At 44.2% G+C, this 15,537-nt stretch overlaps 1 protein-coding gene across 1 annotated transcript; it reads right to left on the bottom strand.

The window, feature by feature from the left end:
* Positions 1-7,967: 7,967 nt before the first annotated feature.
* LOC141072466 (olfactory receptor 52K1-like) lies at positions 7,968-10,894 on the bottom strand. Its single transcript, XM_073559742.1, has 2 exons — positions 10,854-10,894; positions 7,968-8,889 (listed from the first exon to the last, which is right to left on the bottom strand). Exons 1-2 carry the CDS (start codon positions 10,892-10,894, stop codon positions 7,968-7,970), a joined length of 963 nt encoding a protein of 320 aa, XP_073415843.1.
* Between the last annotated feature and the right edge of the window lie 4,643 nt (positions 10,895-15,537).

Below are 15,537 nucleotides of genomic sequence, written 5' to 3'. Positions count from 1 at the left end.
GGTACTCAATAGCAGGAAAGAATTGTAAAAAAAAAGGGTGTATATTTTTTCCTTTATATCTCTGAGGCCGTAGGGGGAATTTTTTTTTCTCTCAATGGAGATAAAGCAATTGTCTGATCGTGTGGAGCAGCTCGCTGCGGAAGTGCGGGGAATTTCCGCCTACCTTGCTCATTCACATGCTGCTGAACCAAAGATCCCTACTCCTGATGTTTTTTGGGGATCGGTCTAAATTTTTGAATTTCAAAAATAATTGTAAATTATTTTTTGCCTTGATGCCTAACTCGTCAGGGAGCTCCGCGCAGCAGGTTAAAATTGTCATCTCCTTGCTGCGTGGCGATCCCCAGGATTGGGAGTTTTCTTTGAAACCAGATGATCCTATTCTGACTAATGTGAATGCATTTTTTCAAGCCTTGGGGTTGTTGTATGACAAACCTAATGCTATTGATCAGGCTGAAAAGACTCTGTTGGCATTGAGCCAGGGTCGAGATTCTGCAGAATTGTACTGTCAAAAATTCCGAAAGTGGGCGGTCCCTACTACCTGGAATGATAATGCCTTGGCAGCTCTCTTTCGGAAGGGTTTGTCAGAAGCCGTAAAAGATACTATGATGGGATTTCCTGTTCCCTCTGGTCTTGACGATTCTATGTCATTAGCCATTCAGGTTGATCGGCGTTTACGTGAACGCAGGACTGCACGAGAGGTGTTGCCACCTGTTGAACAAGTGTCTGAACCTATGCAATGTGATAGAGTTTTGTCCAGGGAGCAACGTCAGGAGTTCAGAAGGTGTAATAAGCTGTGCTTTTTTTGTGGAGATTATTTCTGTCTGTCCTAAACGAGAGAAACGTTTTGTACACACCTTTTCTGTGGGTGGTGTTCAACCTAAGTTTCTTCTGGCAATTACTCTGATCTGCTCCCTGTCCACATTTTCCGCCAAGGCTTTTGTGGATTCGGGAGCAGCCCTAAACCTAATGGACTTGGATTTTGCTAAACGTTGTGGATTTCCTATGACACCTCTGCGGACGCCTATCCCTTTGAGGGGGATTGATGCTACTCCTTTGGCGAAAAATAAACCTCAGTTTTGGACCCAGGTGGTAATGCGGGTCGCCCCAGACCATCAAGAAAATTGCAGATTTTTGGTGTTGCATAATTTGCATGATACCATTGTTCTGGGGTTTCCCTGGTTGCAAATTCATAATCCAGTTTTGGATTGGAAATCTGTGTCTGTGGTGAGTTGGGGTTGTCGGTGTGCCCTTAGTGAGGCTCCGGTTTTTTCCACCTCTCCTCAGTCACATGATGTTCCTGACTATTTGGCGGACTTTTATGATGTATCTAGTGAGAATGAGTCTGTGTCTTTGCCTCCTCATAGGAGTTATGACTGTGCAATTGAACTGAGCCCGGGGTGTAAATTTCCCAAGGGTCGGCTCTTCAATTTATCTGTACCCGAGCACGAGGCTATGCGATCCTATATTAAGGAGGCATTGGAGAAGGGTCATATTAGACCATCCTCTTCTTCATTAGGTGCTGGGTTTTTTTTCGTGGCCAAAAAGGATGGTTCATTAAGGCCTTGTATTGATTATCGTGCCCTCAACAAAATTACTATTAAATATCAGTATCCGTTACCCCTGATTTCGGATCTATTCTCCAGAGTTAAAGGTGCTTGCTGGTTTACCAAGCTTGACCTCAGGGGGGCGTATAATCTTATCCGCATTAAGCATGGGGATGAATGGAAGATGGCGTTTAATACTCCAGAGGGACATTTTGAGTACCTGGTGATGCCTTTTGGGCTCACTAATGCCCCTTCTGTCTTCCAGTGCTTCATGAACGACATTTTCCGAGACTTTGTGGATAAATATTTGATTATCTACCTGGATGATATTTTGATCTTCTCCAAGGATTGGGATTCTCATGTGGAACATGTTCGGACTGTGTTCCGGATCTTGAGGGAGAATTCCCTGTATGTCAAGGGATCGAAATGCCTTTTTGGGGTACAGAGGATTTCATTTTTGGGATTTATTTTGTCTCCGTCAACTATTGAAATGGACCCGGCCAAGGTACAGGCCATTTATGATTGGGTTCAGCCCACTTCTTTGAAGGCTCTTCAGAAGTTTTGGGGTTTTGCTAATTTTTACCGGAAATTTATAGCAAAATTTTCTAGTATTGCCAAGCCATTGACTGATCTGACTAAGAAGGGTGCTGATGTGTTGAATTGGTCTCTGGAGGCTGTTTCTTCCTTTCAGGAGCTGAAGCGAAGATTCACTTCTGCCCCGGTTTTGCGGCAACCTGATGTCTCACTCCCGTTCCAGGTAGAGGTGGACGCTTCTGAGTTTGGTGCAGGAGCTGTTTTGTCCCAAAAGGATCCTGTAACATCTAAAATGAATCCCTGTGCTTTCTTTTCCTGAAAGTTCTCCCCATCTGAACGTAACTATGATGTGGGGAATCAGGAACTGTTAGCCATGAAATGGGCATTTGAGGAGTGGAGACATTGGTTGGAGGGAGCTAAACATCAAGTCGTGGTCCTCACTGACCACAAGAATTTGATTTACCTGGAGTCGGCCAAACGCTTGAACCCTAGACAGGCTAGATGGGCCTTGTTTTTTACACGTTTTGATTTTGTGGTCTCTTTTCTTCCTGGCACTAAGAATGTCAAGGCTGATACTGTTTCTAGGAGCTTCTTGGATGATTCTCCTGTGGTGACCAAGCCTGCTACCATCTTAGGCGAAGGGGTAGTTCTTTCTGCCATCTCGCCCGATTTGAGACGTGCTCTTGAAGAGTTCCAGGAGGACAAACCTGAGCGTTGTCCCAGTGGAAAGTTGTATGTTCCTGATCAGTGGAAGAAGAGAGTGATGTCTGAAGTTCATTGCTCTGCATTGGCTGGTCATCCAGGTATTTTTGGTACTAGAGATCTGGTGAGTCGGTCTTCTTGGTGGCCCGCCTTGTCTCGTGATGTCAGGAATTTTGTGCAGTCCTGTGGGACTTGCTCCCGGTCTAAACCTTGTTCTCGCTCTAGTGGGTTGTTGATGCCTTTGCCGGTCCCCAGGAGGCCATGGACCCATATTTCAATGGATTTCATCTCTGATATGCCTGTCTCTCAGAGAATGACTGTTATTTGGGTGATTTGTGATAGGTTCTGTAAGATGGTTCATCTTGTTCCTCTCCCTAAGTTGCCATCTTCTTCTGAGTTGGTGCCCCTGTTTTTGCAACAGGTGGTTCGCTTGCACGGGATTCCTGAGAACATTGTATCTGACAGAGGAGTTCAGTTTGTGTCTAGATTTTGGAGGACTTTCTGTTCCAAGCTGGGAATTCAGTTGTCCTTCTCCTCTGCGTTTCACCCTCAGACCAATGGGCAGACGGAGAGAACAAACCAGACCTTTGAGTCGTATTTGAGATGTTTTATTTCCGCTGATCAGGATGATTGGGTTTCATTTTTTCCCTTGGCCGAATTTGCTTTAAATAATAGAGCTAGTTCTGCCACTTTGATGTCACCTTTTTTTTGTAACTTTGGGTTTCATCCTCGATTTTCTTCAGGGCAGGTGGAGCCTTCTGCCTGCCCAGGTGTTGACACTGTGGTGGAGAGAATGCACCAGATCTGGGACCAAGTGGTGGATAAGTTATCTCTCTCCCAGGAAAAGGCCCAGCGGTTTTCCAACCGACATAGGACCATTGGTCCCCGGTTTAAGGTGGGTGATATGGTTTGGTTATCATCAAAAAATATCGCTATGAAGGTAGCTTCTCCTAAGTTTAAGCCTAGATTTATTGGACTTTACAAGATTTTGGAGATCATTAATCTGGTCTCTTTTCGGTTGGCTCTTCCTGTCACATTTAAAATCCATAATGTGTTTCATAAGTCCTTGTTGAAGAGGTTTGTTGAACCAGTAGTTCCTGGGGTGGCACCTCCGGACCCTGTATTGGTTGAAGGTAACATGGAATATGAGGTAGAGAAGATACTGGATTCCCGTCTGGCTAGACGGAGACTCCAGTATTTGGTTAAGTGGAAGGGTTATGGTCAGGAGGATAATTCCTGGGTCTCTGCCTCTGATATTCATGCCAAAAGATTGGTGCGTGCCTTTCATCGGGCTCACCCTGATCGCCCTGGTGGCGTGGATGAGGGTTTGGTGACCCCTCCTCAAGGGGGAGGTACTGTTATGAGTTCATTTTCCCCTTCACCATTGAGGTCTGATGAACTCCCTCTTCTGGTGAAGGAAGGTAGTGAGGCTGATTACCAAACACCTGAGCTGGTAGAGGATGACTGGGTGACGGGAGTTGCTGACTGGATATAAGGCAGCTGACGCCCTTCTGCCTCGCTGGTGATTTCTCTGAGGGATTCTAGGAGACCAGTCTGATTCCTGCTCCTCAAAAGCTAAGTTTTCTGCCTTGCTTTTTGCATTTGTGTTTTGGTTTTATTTTGCCTTGCTTTTCTGGATTCTGCCATTCCCTGCTTTGGTGAGCTGAATTCCTTTGTGTCTTTTTGCTCTGTCTTCAGAAAATACCTGAGTACCGACATAGTCTTTTTGAAGCCTAGCATCTTCAGGGCCTTTTTCCCTGTCAGTCTGTTGGCTCTTGTTTTGATAGGGTTTTTGTCGGATTGCAGACAGCAGCTTTTCTATCCTGTCCTATCTAGTTAGCTTGGGCCCCATCATTTGCTCAGTTTATCTTTCTATCTGTGTTAGTGTTTTTTCTTCTTGCTTCACCGTCATTATATGTTGGGGGCTGCCTTTTGCTTTGGGGTCTGCTCTGGGGCAGTTTAGATTTCCCTTTCTGTCTTTAGGCTATGTAGTTCTCAGGCTGTGATCGAGGAGTCTAGGGCACCATAGGAACCCCCCACGGCTACTGCTAGTTGTTGTTGATACGTTCAGGGGTCTGCAATCCGATAGCTGCCAACTTCTCTGGTTTTCTGGACTTAGCTAGCATTTCTGTTTTTGCCTCCTACGGTGACTCGTTCATAACAGACTAGAAGCAATGGGATGAAACTGAATGGGAGAAGACACAGATTAGATATTAGAAAAAACTTTTTGACAGTTAGAGTGATCAATGAGTGGAACAGGCTGCCATGTGAAGTGGTGAGTTCTCCTTCAATGGAAGTCTTCAAACAGAGGCTGGACAGACATCTGTCTAGGATGATTTAGCGAATCCTGCTTTGAGCATGGGTTTGGACCAGATGGCCCAGGAGGTCCCTTCCAACTCTACGATTCTATGATTCTGATTCTATGATTCTACCCCAGGCTGGTGGGCAATGTGGATGGACACAGGCTGTGCAAGATCGTCCCCAGGAGAAATGCAGGGTTCGGGACCAGGACAGGAGCTGGTGTCGTGCAGCCTACTAAAGTCGCAGGAAAGTACTGGAAGCATTGTCTTGTTTGCACCGTGTTCAGTAAAGTTTTATCGTTGGAACAAAACTTTGGCTGTGGTGTTTCCTGAGACTTCATCCCCTGCAGCCGAAGTGGATGTGTGGTGAAGATAACTGACTGTACCGCAGGACTGAGACTTCACCTGTCTTTTCATGTGCAAGGTGCCGGGGTGCTCACGCACTGTTGCTTAAGGGACTCGCCCACGACTACCACCCCGTGCCGCCTTGTTACAGGTAGACCACAATCTCGTCTGATTTGGCAAGATTTATTTTGCAAAGTATCATGGAAAATAAGTGTTTGGTCATTAACAAAAGTTCATTTCAATATTTTGTTATAAATCTTTTGTTGGCAATGACAAAGGTCAAACGTTTTCTGTAAGTCTTCACAAGGTTGGCACACACTGTTGGTAGTATGTTGGCCCATTCCTCCATGCAGATCTACTCTAAAGTATTGATGTTTTGGGCCTGCCTCTGGGCAACACGAATTTTCAAATTCCTCCAAAGTTTTCTATGGATTTGAGATCTGCAGACTGGCTAGGCCACTCCAGGACCTTCATATACTTCTTATTAAGCCACTCCTTTGTTGCCCTGGTGGTGTGCTTGGGATCATTATCATGCTGAATGACCCATCCATGTTTCATCTTCAATGCCCTTGCTGAAGGAAGGAGGTTTGCACTCAAAATCTCACAATGCATGGCCCCATTCATTCTTTCATGTACACAGATCAGTCGTCCTGGTCCCTTTCCATAGAAAAAGCCCAAAAGCATGATGTTGCCACCCCCATGCTTCACAGTAGGTATGGTGTTCTTTGGATGCAACTCAGCATTCTGTCTCCTCCAAACACGACAAGTTTTTTTTTCTACAAAAGAATTCTACCCCCGTGTGGTTTTGGGATTTTTGCTCGCGGTTCTTGTAATCATTTTGTCCCCTCGGGGTGAGATCTTGTGTGGTGCCCCGGATGGAGGGAGATTGTCAGTGGTCTTGTATGTCTTCCATTTTCTTATTTTTGCTCCCACAGTTGATTTCATCACACCAAGCTACTTGCCTATGGCAGATTCAGTCTTCCCAGCTTGATGCAGGGCTACAATTTTGTTTCTGGTGTCCTTCGACAGCTCTTTGGTCTTCACCATAGTGGAGTTTGGAGTCAGACTGTTTGAGGTTGTGGACAGGTGTCTTTTATACTGATAACAAGTTCAAACAGGCGCCATTACTACAGGTAATGAGTGGAGGAAAGAGGAGACTCTTAAAGAAGAAATTACAGGTCTATGAGAGCCAAAAATCTTGCATATTTTTAGGTGACCAAATACTTATTTTCCACCATAATTTGCAAAATAAATCTTCACAAATCAGACAAGGAGATTTTCTGGATTTGTTTTCTCATTGTGACTCTCATAGTTGTGGTCTACCTATGATGTCAATTACAGGCCGCTCTCATCTTTTGAAGTGGGTGAACTTGCACAATTGGTGGCTGACTAAATACTATTTTTCCCCACTGTATCCCCTATCCTGTTATATGTCCCTTATCCTGGACCCCATCTTGGTATTTGTCCCCATTTCTGCTGCTGTTCTTTAATGCATAGAAAAAAACACATTTATATTCACCTTCCCTCCGCTGCCCCATCACACAGCGTCCTCTTCTGAAGCCGGACCCAGTCGTCGTTGCCACCTCTGTGACTGCGGTTAATACACCCTTGCAGGTGGTGGTTATAAAATTCTATGGAGAGGGGAGGAGCTAGAGTAGACAGATACAGTGGGGAGGAGCTAGAGGAGACATATACAGTGGGGAGGAGAGAGAGGAAGTCACATATAGTGGGGAGGAGATAGAGGAAGACACAGACATTCTTCTGAAACGAGAGTTTCCATTCTCCATAGAACTTTATGAGCACCCACTGTTATCTCATATCTCTTGAATTTAGAATTTTGAGAATGAAAGATCAGTCCAGTAAGAGAAAGTAGCAGATTTGTCTGATACAATCAGTTTATTATTTCCATACGTACTATTGATTCATGGAAAATAAATTAAAACGATGGCTAATGTTGAAACTTAATATACATATATGTAATGTCATGCACTTGGGTCAATGTAACAAAATGTATAATTAATATTATGTACTAAATAATAAAACTTTGGGTAAAAATGTCACTGAATAAGACTTGGGTGCATGGGTGGGTGGAAAATAAAGCTCGACGTCTAAGGCAGCTGCTGCTGCAGCAAAAGAGGTGGAGATGTCAATGACAAGAACACAGAAATCCCTCGCCACTTAGAACACTGTGTCCAGTACTGAGCACCTGTGTATAGGAAGGACTAAACTAGGGCGGCAGCAGAGAAGACCAGCTGTAGATGGACTTGAGAAGACAGGTTATCATAAGCAGAGGTGGTCATTATCCCAAAGACAATAAAGAACAAAAACACAACACCCAATGATTGCCAGCACCAGCTCATCTTTATAACTCATACCAGCATTACATGGATGGACAGTACAGAGACGTGTTTGGGTTTTGCCTTCCTCTAGATCACCACTATTAGACTACGCTTTTGACCTGATGGACCTGTGTCTTAGGAGCCACATACATTTTTGGTCTTTGATAATACATAATCTGTAATATAAATTGTGGTGAACACTGTTAGATCTTCCATGATTTTCTGGAATTTATTATTTTCAGCACATTCTTCTGAATTTCTTTTGTTTTGATTCCGTATATGATGGGATTTAACATGGGAGGAAAGATCAGGTAGAGAGTGGACAGAATGATTTGGGTTGACGATGCGTGGTCCCCTAACCTCTGAGAGATAAATGAGAAGAGCGCAGGGATGTAAGCCACGAGAATGACACAGACATGGGTGACGCACGTACCGCCAAGTTTGTGCCGAGCTTCCCGAGATGGAAGCCTCAGGACGGCCCTCACTATCATGGTATACGACACGGTGATAAAGACAGAATCTACTCCCACCACTGAGAAGACTACAATTAACCCATAGAGGATATTGATCCTGATGTCAGAGCAGGAAAGCTTGGCTACTGCAATATGTTCACAATAAGTGTGTTCAATGGTGTGGCTCTGACAAAATGGCAGCCTTTTAACTAGAAATGGGTGTGGAAATATCAGGAGAATTCCTCTCATGGTCACCAATATACCAATCTTCGTGACGACAGTGTTTGTAAGCACAGTAGAGTATCTCAGGGGGTCACATACTGCCACATAACGATCAAAGGCCATCGCCAAGAGCACTGAGGAACCCATAATGGAAAAAGAATGGACAAAGAACATCTGGACCAGGCAGCCATCAAAGCTGATCTCTCGATCTTTAAACCAGAAGATAAGCAGCATTTTGGGGATGGCGAAATTAGACTGGATGAGGTCCGAGAACAGTAACATTGAGAGGAAGACATACATAGGTTGGTGGAGACTTTGCTCAGCTTTTATGATAAACAGAACACAAAAATTAGCCACCAAAATAACTAAGTAGATGAAAGTGAGAGGCAAAGAAATCCACCCATGTGCATCTTCTAGTCCCGGGATTCCAGTCAGGATGAAAGAGGAAAAGCTGAGATTCATAGCTCATAGTAATCATCACCAACCGGTGATGTCTGATGATAGCTGAGCTCTTCACACATCCATCTATATGAAAAAAATCACAATAACAAATAGTAGAATACAATTATAATCCAACATCGGAAACCAGGTCCTCCACCTAATAAAATATAGGGGAAGGGGAAGGTCAGAACCGTATTTGGCACTTTAAATGGTTGCTCCCCCTGGTAAGTCAGACTAAGGGAGGGTATGTGTACATGACATCTTTTCAGGTGATTCTGCTCTGCTACTCACTTGAAAAAATGCTAAATAAAAGCTGAAAAGAATGAACATTTGTCCTGTAGTGTAAAAAGAACTTGCTGTGCATATGTTCAGTCTTTGGAGCTTCTTTTCTCTTTAAGATTCCAGAGACAACAAACTGTTAAAAGAAGTGAGAGGTCTATACTTATACAGTATGTATTTAATGCAAGTGAAATAAAACAACTGACAAAAAAGTTGTTAGAAAAACGACAGAAAAGACATAGAAAAGTCACCGGTGATCCTGAAGAGTCTTCCGCCTGAATAATTTCTTGGCTTTACAGATATCTACAGACATGGAGTGCACATACCCTACCTTTACATAGACTCATCAAAAAGATTATGAGCCCTACCTTTACATAGTTGTTAAATTCAAGGAGTGGTCCGAAACACAAAATAATTTTTATCCTACATATCTATGCCATAATATCATCTATTTTCTAATATGCTTTATTAAAAAATCCTGTGTTATAATGATCTAGTATCAAGTTTAATAAATTAAAGATTACATCTACGTGACAACATCACTAGAGCCACCAACAGTACATCACTACATCACCAGAGCCACCAACAGTACATCACTACATCACCAGAACCACCAACAGTACATCACTACATCACCAGAACCACCAACAGTACATCACTACATCACCAGAACCACCAACAGTACATCACTACATCACCAGAACCACCAACAGTACATCACTACATCACCAGAACCACCAACAGTACATCACTACATCACCAGAACCACCAACAGTACATCACTACATCACCAGAACCACCAACAGTACATCACTACATCACCAGAGCCACCAACAGTACATCACTACATCACCAGAACCACCAACAGTACATCACTACATCACCAGAACCACCAACAGTACATCACTACATCACCAGAACCACCAACAGTACATCACTACATCACCAGAACCACCAACAGTACATCACTACATCACCAGAACCACCAACAGTACATCACTACATCACCAGAACCACCAACAGTACATCACTACATCACCAGAACCACCAACAGTACATCACTACATCACCAGAGCCACCAACAGTACATCACTACATCACCAGAGCCACCAACAGTACATCACTACATCACCAGAACCACCAACAGTACCTGAATATATCACCAGAACCACCAACAGTACATCACTACATCACCAGAGCCACCAACAGTACCTGAATATATCACCAGAACCACCAACAGTACATCACTACATCACCAGAGCCACCAACAGTACATCACTACATCACCAGAGCCACCAACAGTACATCACTACATCACCAGAGCCACCAACAGTACATCACTACATCACCAGAGCCACCAACAGTACATCACTACATCACCAGAGCCACCAACAGTACATCACTACATCACCAGACCCACCAACAGTACATCACTACATCAACAGAACCATCAACAGTACATCACTACATCACCAGAACCACCAACAGTACATCACTACATCACCAGAACCACCAACAGTACCTGAATATATCACCAGAACCACCATCAGTTCAAGAATTCAGCACCAGAGCACAAATACAGTACCAAGCTTAGTACAGAATTGAACTACAATGTCAGGTCAGTTCCCATTATATTCAACTGTACTGCATGAACCTTCAACTTCCAGTACCTCCTTAACAATGGTAAGGCTAAACTGGGGGTGGTTTTCACCTGCCATTAGCAGACTGAAAATCATACAGGAACCAAAGACTTAACTTTTTAGAGGGATCTTATATGTTTTGGGCCCATTAATTGGTGTGCGTCTGGTCTACCACCGGTTGCTCAACAGACCTCTTAGGAATGTGCAGGTCAGCAGACAAGGCTAAGACTGTTCACAGTGGCCACTCTATGCTCTGTATGCTCTTCTTTCTCCTGAGATGCGCATTTCAAGCTGGTCATTGGAGTGGATTGGTGAGGGTTTCAGGACTGCGTCTCCCACCGATCTGCTGAGAATTAATGGCCCTAAAAGAAAAACTCACAAAAGTTTAGTTACTCTTTAAGAAGCACTTCTTCCATCAAAGTTTTTGTCCTCTTAGGCTTTGTGCCCATGTTACGTTCTTTATGCGTTTCAACCGCATTTTTGCCGCAGTGGAAACGCTTAAAAAACACTACTAAAACGCATCCCGTGCAATCCTATGGGACTCCGCAGTTGCTGTGCCCATGCTGCGGATTTTACCGTTATGGAATCGCATAGCGGTAAAATCCGCTGCATGTGGCTATGCCCACCATGTGTGAAGTAAGTGCTTCATGTGCGGATGGTACCCAGGGTCTGCAGGAGAGGAGACTGTGCTCCATGCATGGGGTACCATATCTCTGTAAAAAATAGAATTAAAATAAAAAATAGGGATATACTTACCCTCTGTCGGCCCCTGGAGTCCTCCCGCCTCTCAGCCACGCAGCCAGCATCTTCCTTTCCCAGGGATGCATTGCGCGAATGACCTCTGATGACGTAGCGGTCTCTCGTGATGCTACATCATCAGAGGTCATTCGCGCAATGCATCCCTAGGAACGGAAGATGCTAGCAGCGTGGCTGAGAGGCGGGACAACTCCAGGGGGCCGACAGAGGGTAAGTATATCCCTATTTTTTAATTTTTTTATTATATTTAACATTCTATCTTTTATTATTGATGCCACATAGGCCGCATCAGTAGTAAAGAGTTGGTCACACTTGTCAAGCACTATGCTACAAGTGTGACCAACCTGTCAATCACTTTCCAAGCGAAGCTTCAAATCACTTGGAAAAGCGCATTCTGCAAGCTAAAAACACTTGCAAAACTCTTGTGTTTTGTGGGAAAACGCATGCGAATTCTGCACTAGCTTTACCCGCAGCAGGGAGTTGCGGAAATACTGCGGACATTTCCGCAGCATTCTGCAATGTGGGCACATAGCCTAAATAGACTGCAGTCATCACGTTATATAGCACGTTATATACAATTGCTCATTTTCCTTTTTACCCAGTAAATTCTTCTCTTTTCCATTAGGTCTATGATATCACGTAATTAATAACTGATGAGCTGAATCCTTCTAAGCTCAATGTGTAAGGAGGTGGCAGGGACCCTCAGTTGCTCCCTCTCTCCTTTATGTCCCCCATGTGGTGTCCTGATAGTTTGGCTATGTACTAACTGTTATGAGATACTGTTTTATTGCTGTATGTGTACTATGTGATGTTTATCCAATTTTTATGTCTTTGTATTATATTGTATTGAACATGATTAGTTGAGGGTTAAACCAGGGGCTGGATTTGAAGCCTCAGAGACAGAAGAAGTTCCTATCTCCCAGTCAGTGCCCGGGCAGGCTTGCCCGTGGCAGGACACTTCCCACAGCCAGGAGCAGAAGGTGCCCAAGTCGAGGGGATAAAGCCGCTGCAGACGACTCAGTCTGCCGAGCAGTGTAGACGGACCCTGGGACAGTGGGACCGTCATCAGAAAGACTGATACTGACTGGCCTTAAGAAGCAGCAGGGACAGAAGAGGAAGCATTGTTTCATATACAGTAAAGTTTTCCCTGTTGGATCAGAACTGTGCCTGTTGTGTTTCCCTGGATCATCATCTCCAGTGGCTGCAGTGAGCGTGGAAAGAAGGTAACAGACTGTGCTGTAGGATTGGGGCCGCACCTGTCTTTTTCATGTGCAAGGGGCCGGGGTGCTTATGGACTGTTGCTCTAATAGACTTGGTCATGACTACCACCCCATGCCACCTTGTTACATATGTACAAACAGGAGGTCAATTTTCCCTGCATGAGTCATGAGACATCACTGCAAAAGTCCCTTGCAGAAGGGAGGAGGGAGCAGCTGAGTCAGGAGTTGAAGAGGGGGATGATAAATGCAGGGACAAGAGACTTCCTGTTTCTACCTAGAGCAGAGAATAGAGTAGAATTAGCTGGGTAGAAAGGCAAAATGAGCAATTGTAAGTGCACAGTGCTGTATAATATGATGACTACAATATATTAAGATGATAAAAACTGTGATGGGGAGAAGTTCTTCTTTATGGTGCATTTACACTGCGACCGATAATCGGGAACCGAATATCATCCTCTCTGAAAGCTCTGTGAAAAACTTGATGTACAAGCAAAACGTTTGTTTGAGCAGTGAAGTGATTTTTACATCTGCTTAAAGAAAATCTGTCAGGAGGATTGAGCCCTATAAACTATAGGCGCAGCCATAATTGCTTTAATTAATTTGATATCTGATGTGAAGGATCCGCTCAGTGGTTGCTTAATACTCACCTTATGAAGTTTTCATAAAATGTCTTGTGTGCTCCGGGGCAGGATGTGGGGGGCAGTGTCTTCTTCTCGTTCTCTGCATCCCACCAGCCTCCTCGGCTTCTTGTATAGGTCATTGATTATTCAGTGACATGCCTCATTTTTCAAATTCCCCACCACCGCCATTATTGTGTGGGCGGTGCATGCGCAGTGGGAGCTGGCGTCCTGTGTGCAGGAAGTCAATAAAAAGGCTCCAGAAGCCGCGTATGTGCATCTCAAGAAATCTAAATCTGCATATGCGCTGCCTCCGGTGCCATTTTATGGGACTCCTGCACACAAGACGCCATCTCCCACTCTGCACGCGCCGCCCTCATAATGATGGTGGCAGCGCGGAATTTTAAAAATCATCAGTGACCTACACAAGAAGCAGAGGAGGCTGGTGGGATGCAGAGAACGAGAAGAACACCCTGCCCCCTCACAAGACGTCATTTTCTGAAAACTTCATAAGGTTAAACAACCACTGAGCGAATCCTTCACATCAAGTATCATAATAATGAAAGAAATTATGGCCGCGCCTTTAGTTTATAGGGCTCAATCCTGCCGACAGGTTCTCTTTAAATATCATCAATCATTCTGTGCAGCACATCATTCTGTATAAACATGTGCTGCGGAGAACAATGCTATTCTTATGCACACAAGACGATCGTTCTGTGCACATGAAAGTGCAGTCACAGTGATAGGCCATTAAACAATTGCCGGTTGGCTTCATATACAGTAGCAGGTCAGCGGTTGTGTAAAGCCGGAAAGTGGCCAATGTATATGCACTCTTACTGTACATCTAGGTGACATCTCATTCTTTCTTCTGGTCCTCATGCCAAAATGACCTTTCTCAGACAAAGCAATGCAGCACATCCTGACATTACAAAGTTCCTTCAATGGCAACCAGTCGTCCTGTGCCTGCAGCTGAAAAACACCCCTATAGCATGATGCTGCCACCACCATGTTTCACTGTTGGGATTGTATTGGGCAGGTGATGAGCAGTGCTTGGTTTTCTCCACACATACCGCTCAGAATTATCACCAAAAAGTTCTATCTTTGTCTCATCAGACCAGAGAATCTTATTTCTCATAGTCTGGAAGTCCTTCATGTGTTTTTTAGCAAACTCTATGTGGGCTTTCATATGTCTGGCACTGAGGAGAGGCTTCCGTCGGGTCACTCTGCCATAAAGGCCTGACTGGTGGAGGGCTGCAATGATAGTTGACTTTGTGGAACTTTCTCCATCTCCCTACTGCATCTGTAGAGCTAAGCCACAGTGATCTTAGGGTTCTTCTTTACCTCTCTCACCAAGGCTCTTCTCCCACGATTGCTCAGTTTGGCTGGATGGCCAGGTCTAGGAAGACTTCTGGTGGTCCCAAACTTCTTCCATTTAAGGGTTATGGAGGCCACTGTGCTCTTAGGAATCTTGAGTGCTGCAGAAATTCTTCTGTAACCTTGGTCAGATCTGTGCCTTGCCCCAATTCTGTCTCTGAGCTCCATGGCCAGTTCCTTTGGCCTCATGATTCTCATTTGGTGTGACATGCACTGTGAGCTGTGAGGTCTTATATAGACAGGTGTGCGCCTTTACAAATGAAGTCCTATCAGTGTAATTACACACAGCTGGACTCCAATGAAGGACTAGAACCATCTCAAGGAAGATCACAAGGAAATGGACAGCATGGGACTTACATATGAGTGTCTTAGCAAAGACTGAATACTTATGACCATGGGATATTTCAGTTTTTATTTTTTAATAAATTTGCAAAAATTTCTACATTTGTTTTTTTCAGTCTAAATGGGGGGTGCAGAGTGCACATTACTGAGAAAAAAATGAACTTTTGTGAATTTACCAAATAGCTGCAATGAAACAAATAGTGAAAAATTTAAAGGGGTCTGAATACTTTCGGTACCCACTGTAATTGCCCTTCACTGTGCTCACTGCACAAAAAATGACCCCCACACTTTTCCTTTTATACAACATTTTGTCTTCACTGTATTCTCCTACAAAATATACCCACAATACCATCCTCCATTTTACAGTAAGACCACCACCATACTGTATGCCTTGGTGAACTACCACTGCCACTGACCTCACTTATTTGTT

This window comes from Dendrobates tinctorius, unplaced genomic scaffold (genome assembly GCF_039654945.1).
Source record: "Dendrobates tinctorius isolate UK_male_01 unplaced genomic scaffold, ASM3965494v1 ptg000273l, whole genome shotgun sequence".
NCBI classification, from domain to species: domain Eukaryota; kingdom Metazoa; phylum Chordata; class Amphibia; order Anura; family Dendrobatidae; genus Dendrobates; species Dendrobates tinctorius.
The sequence above is the reverse complement of the archived record's forward strand: the minus strand, read 5'-3'. Positions and strand labels throughout refer to the sequence as shown.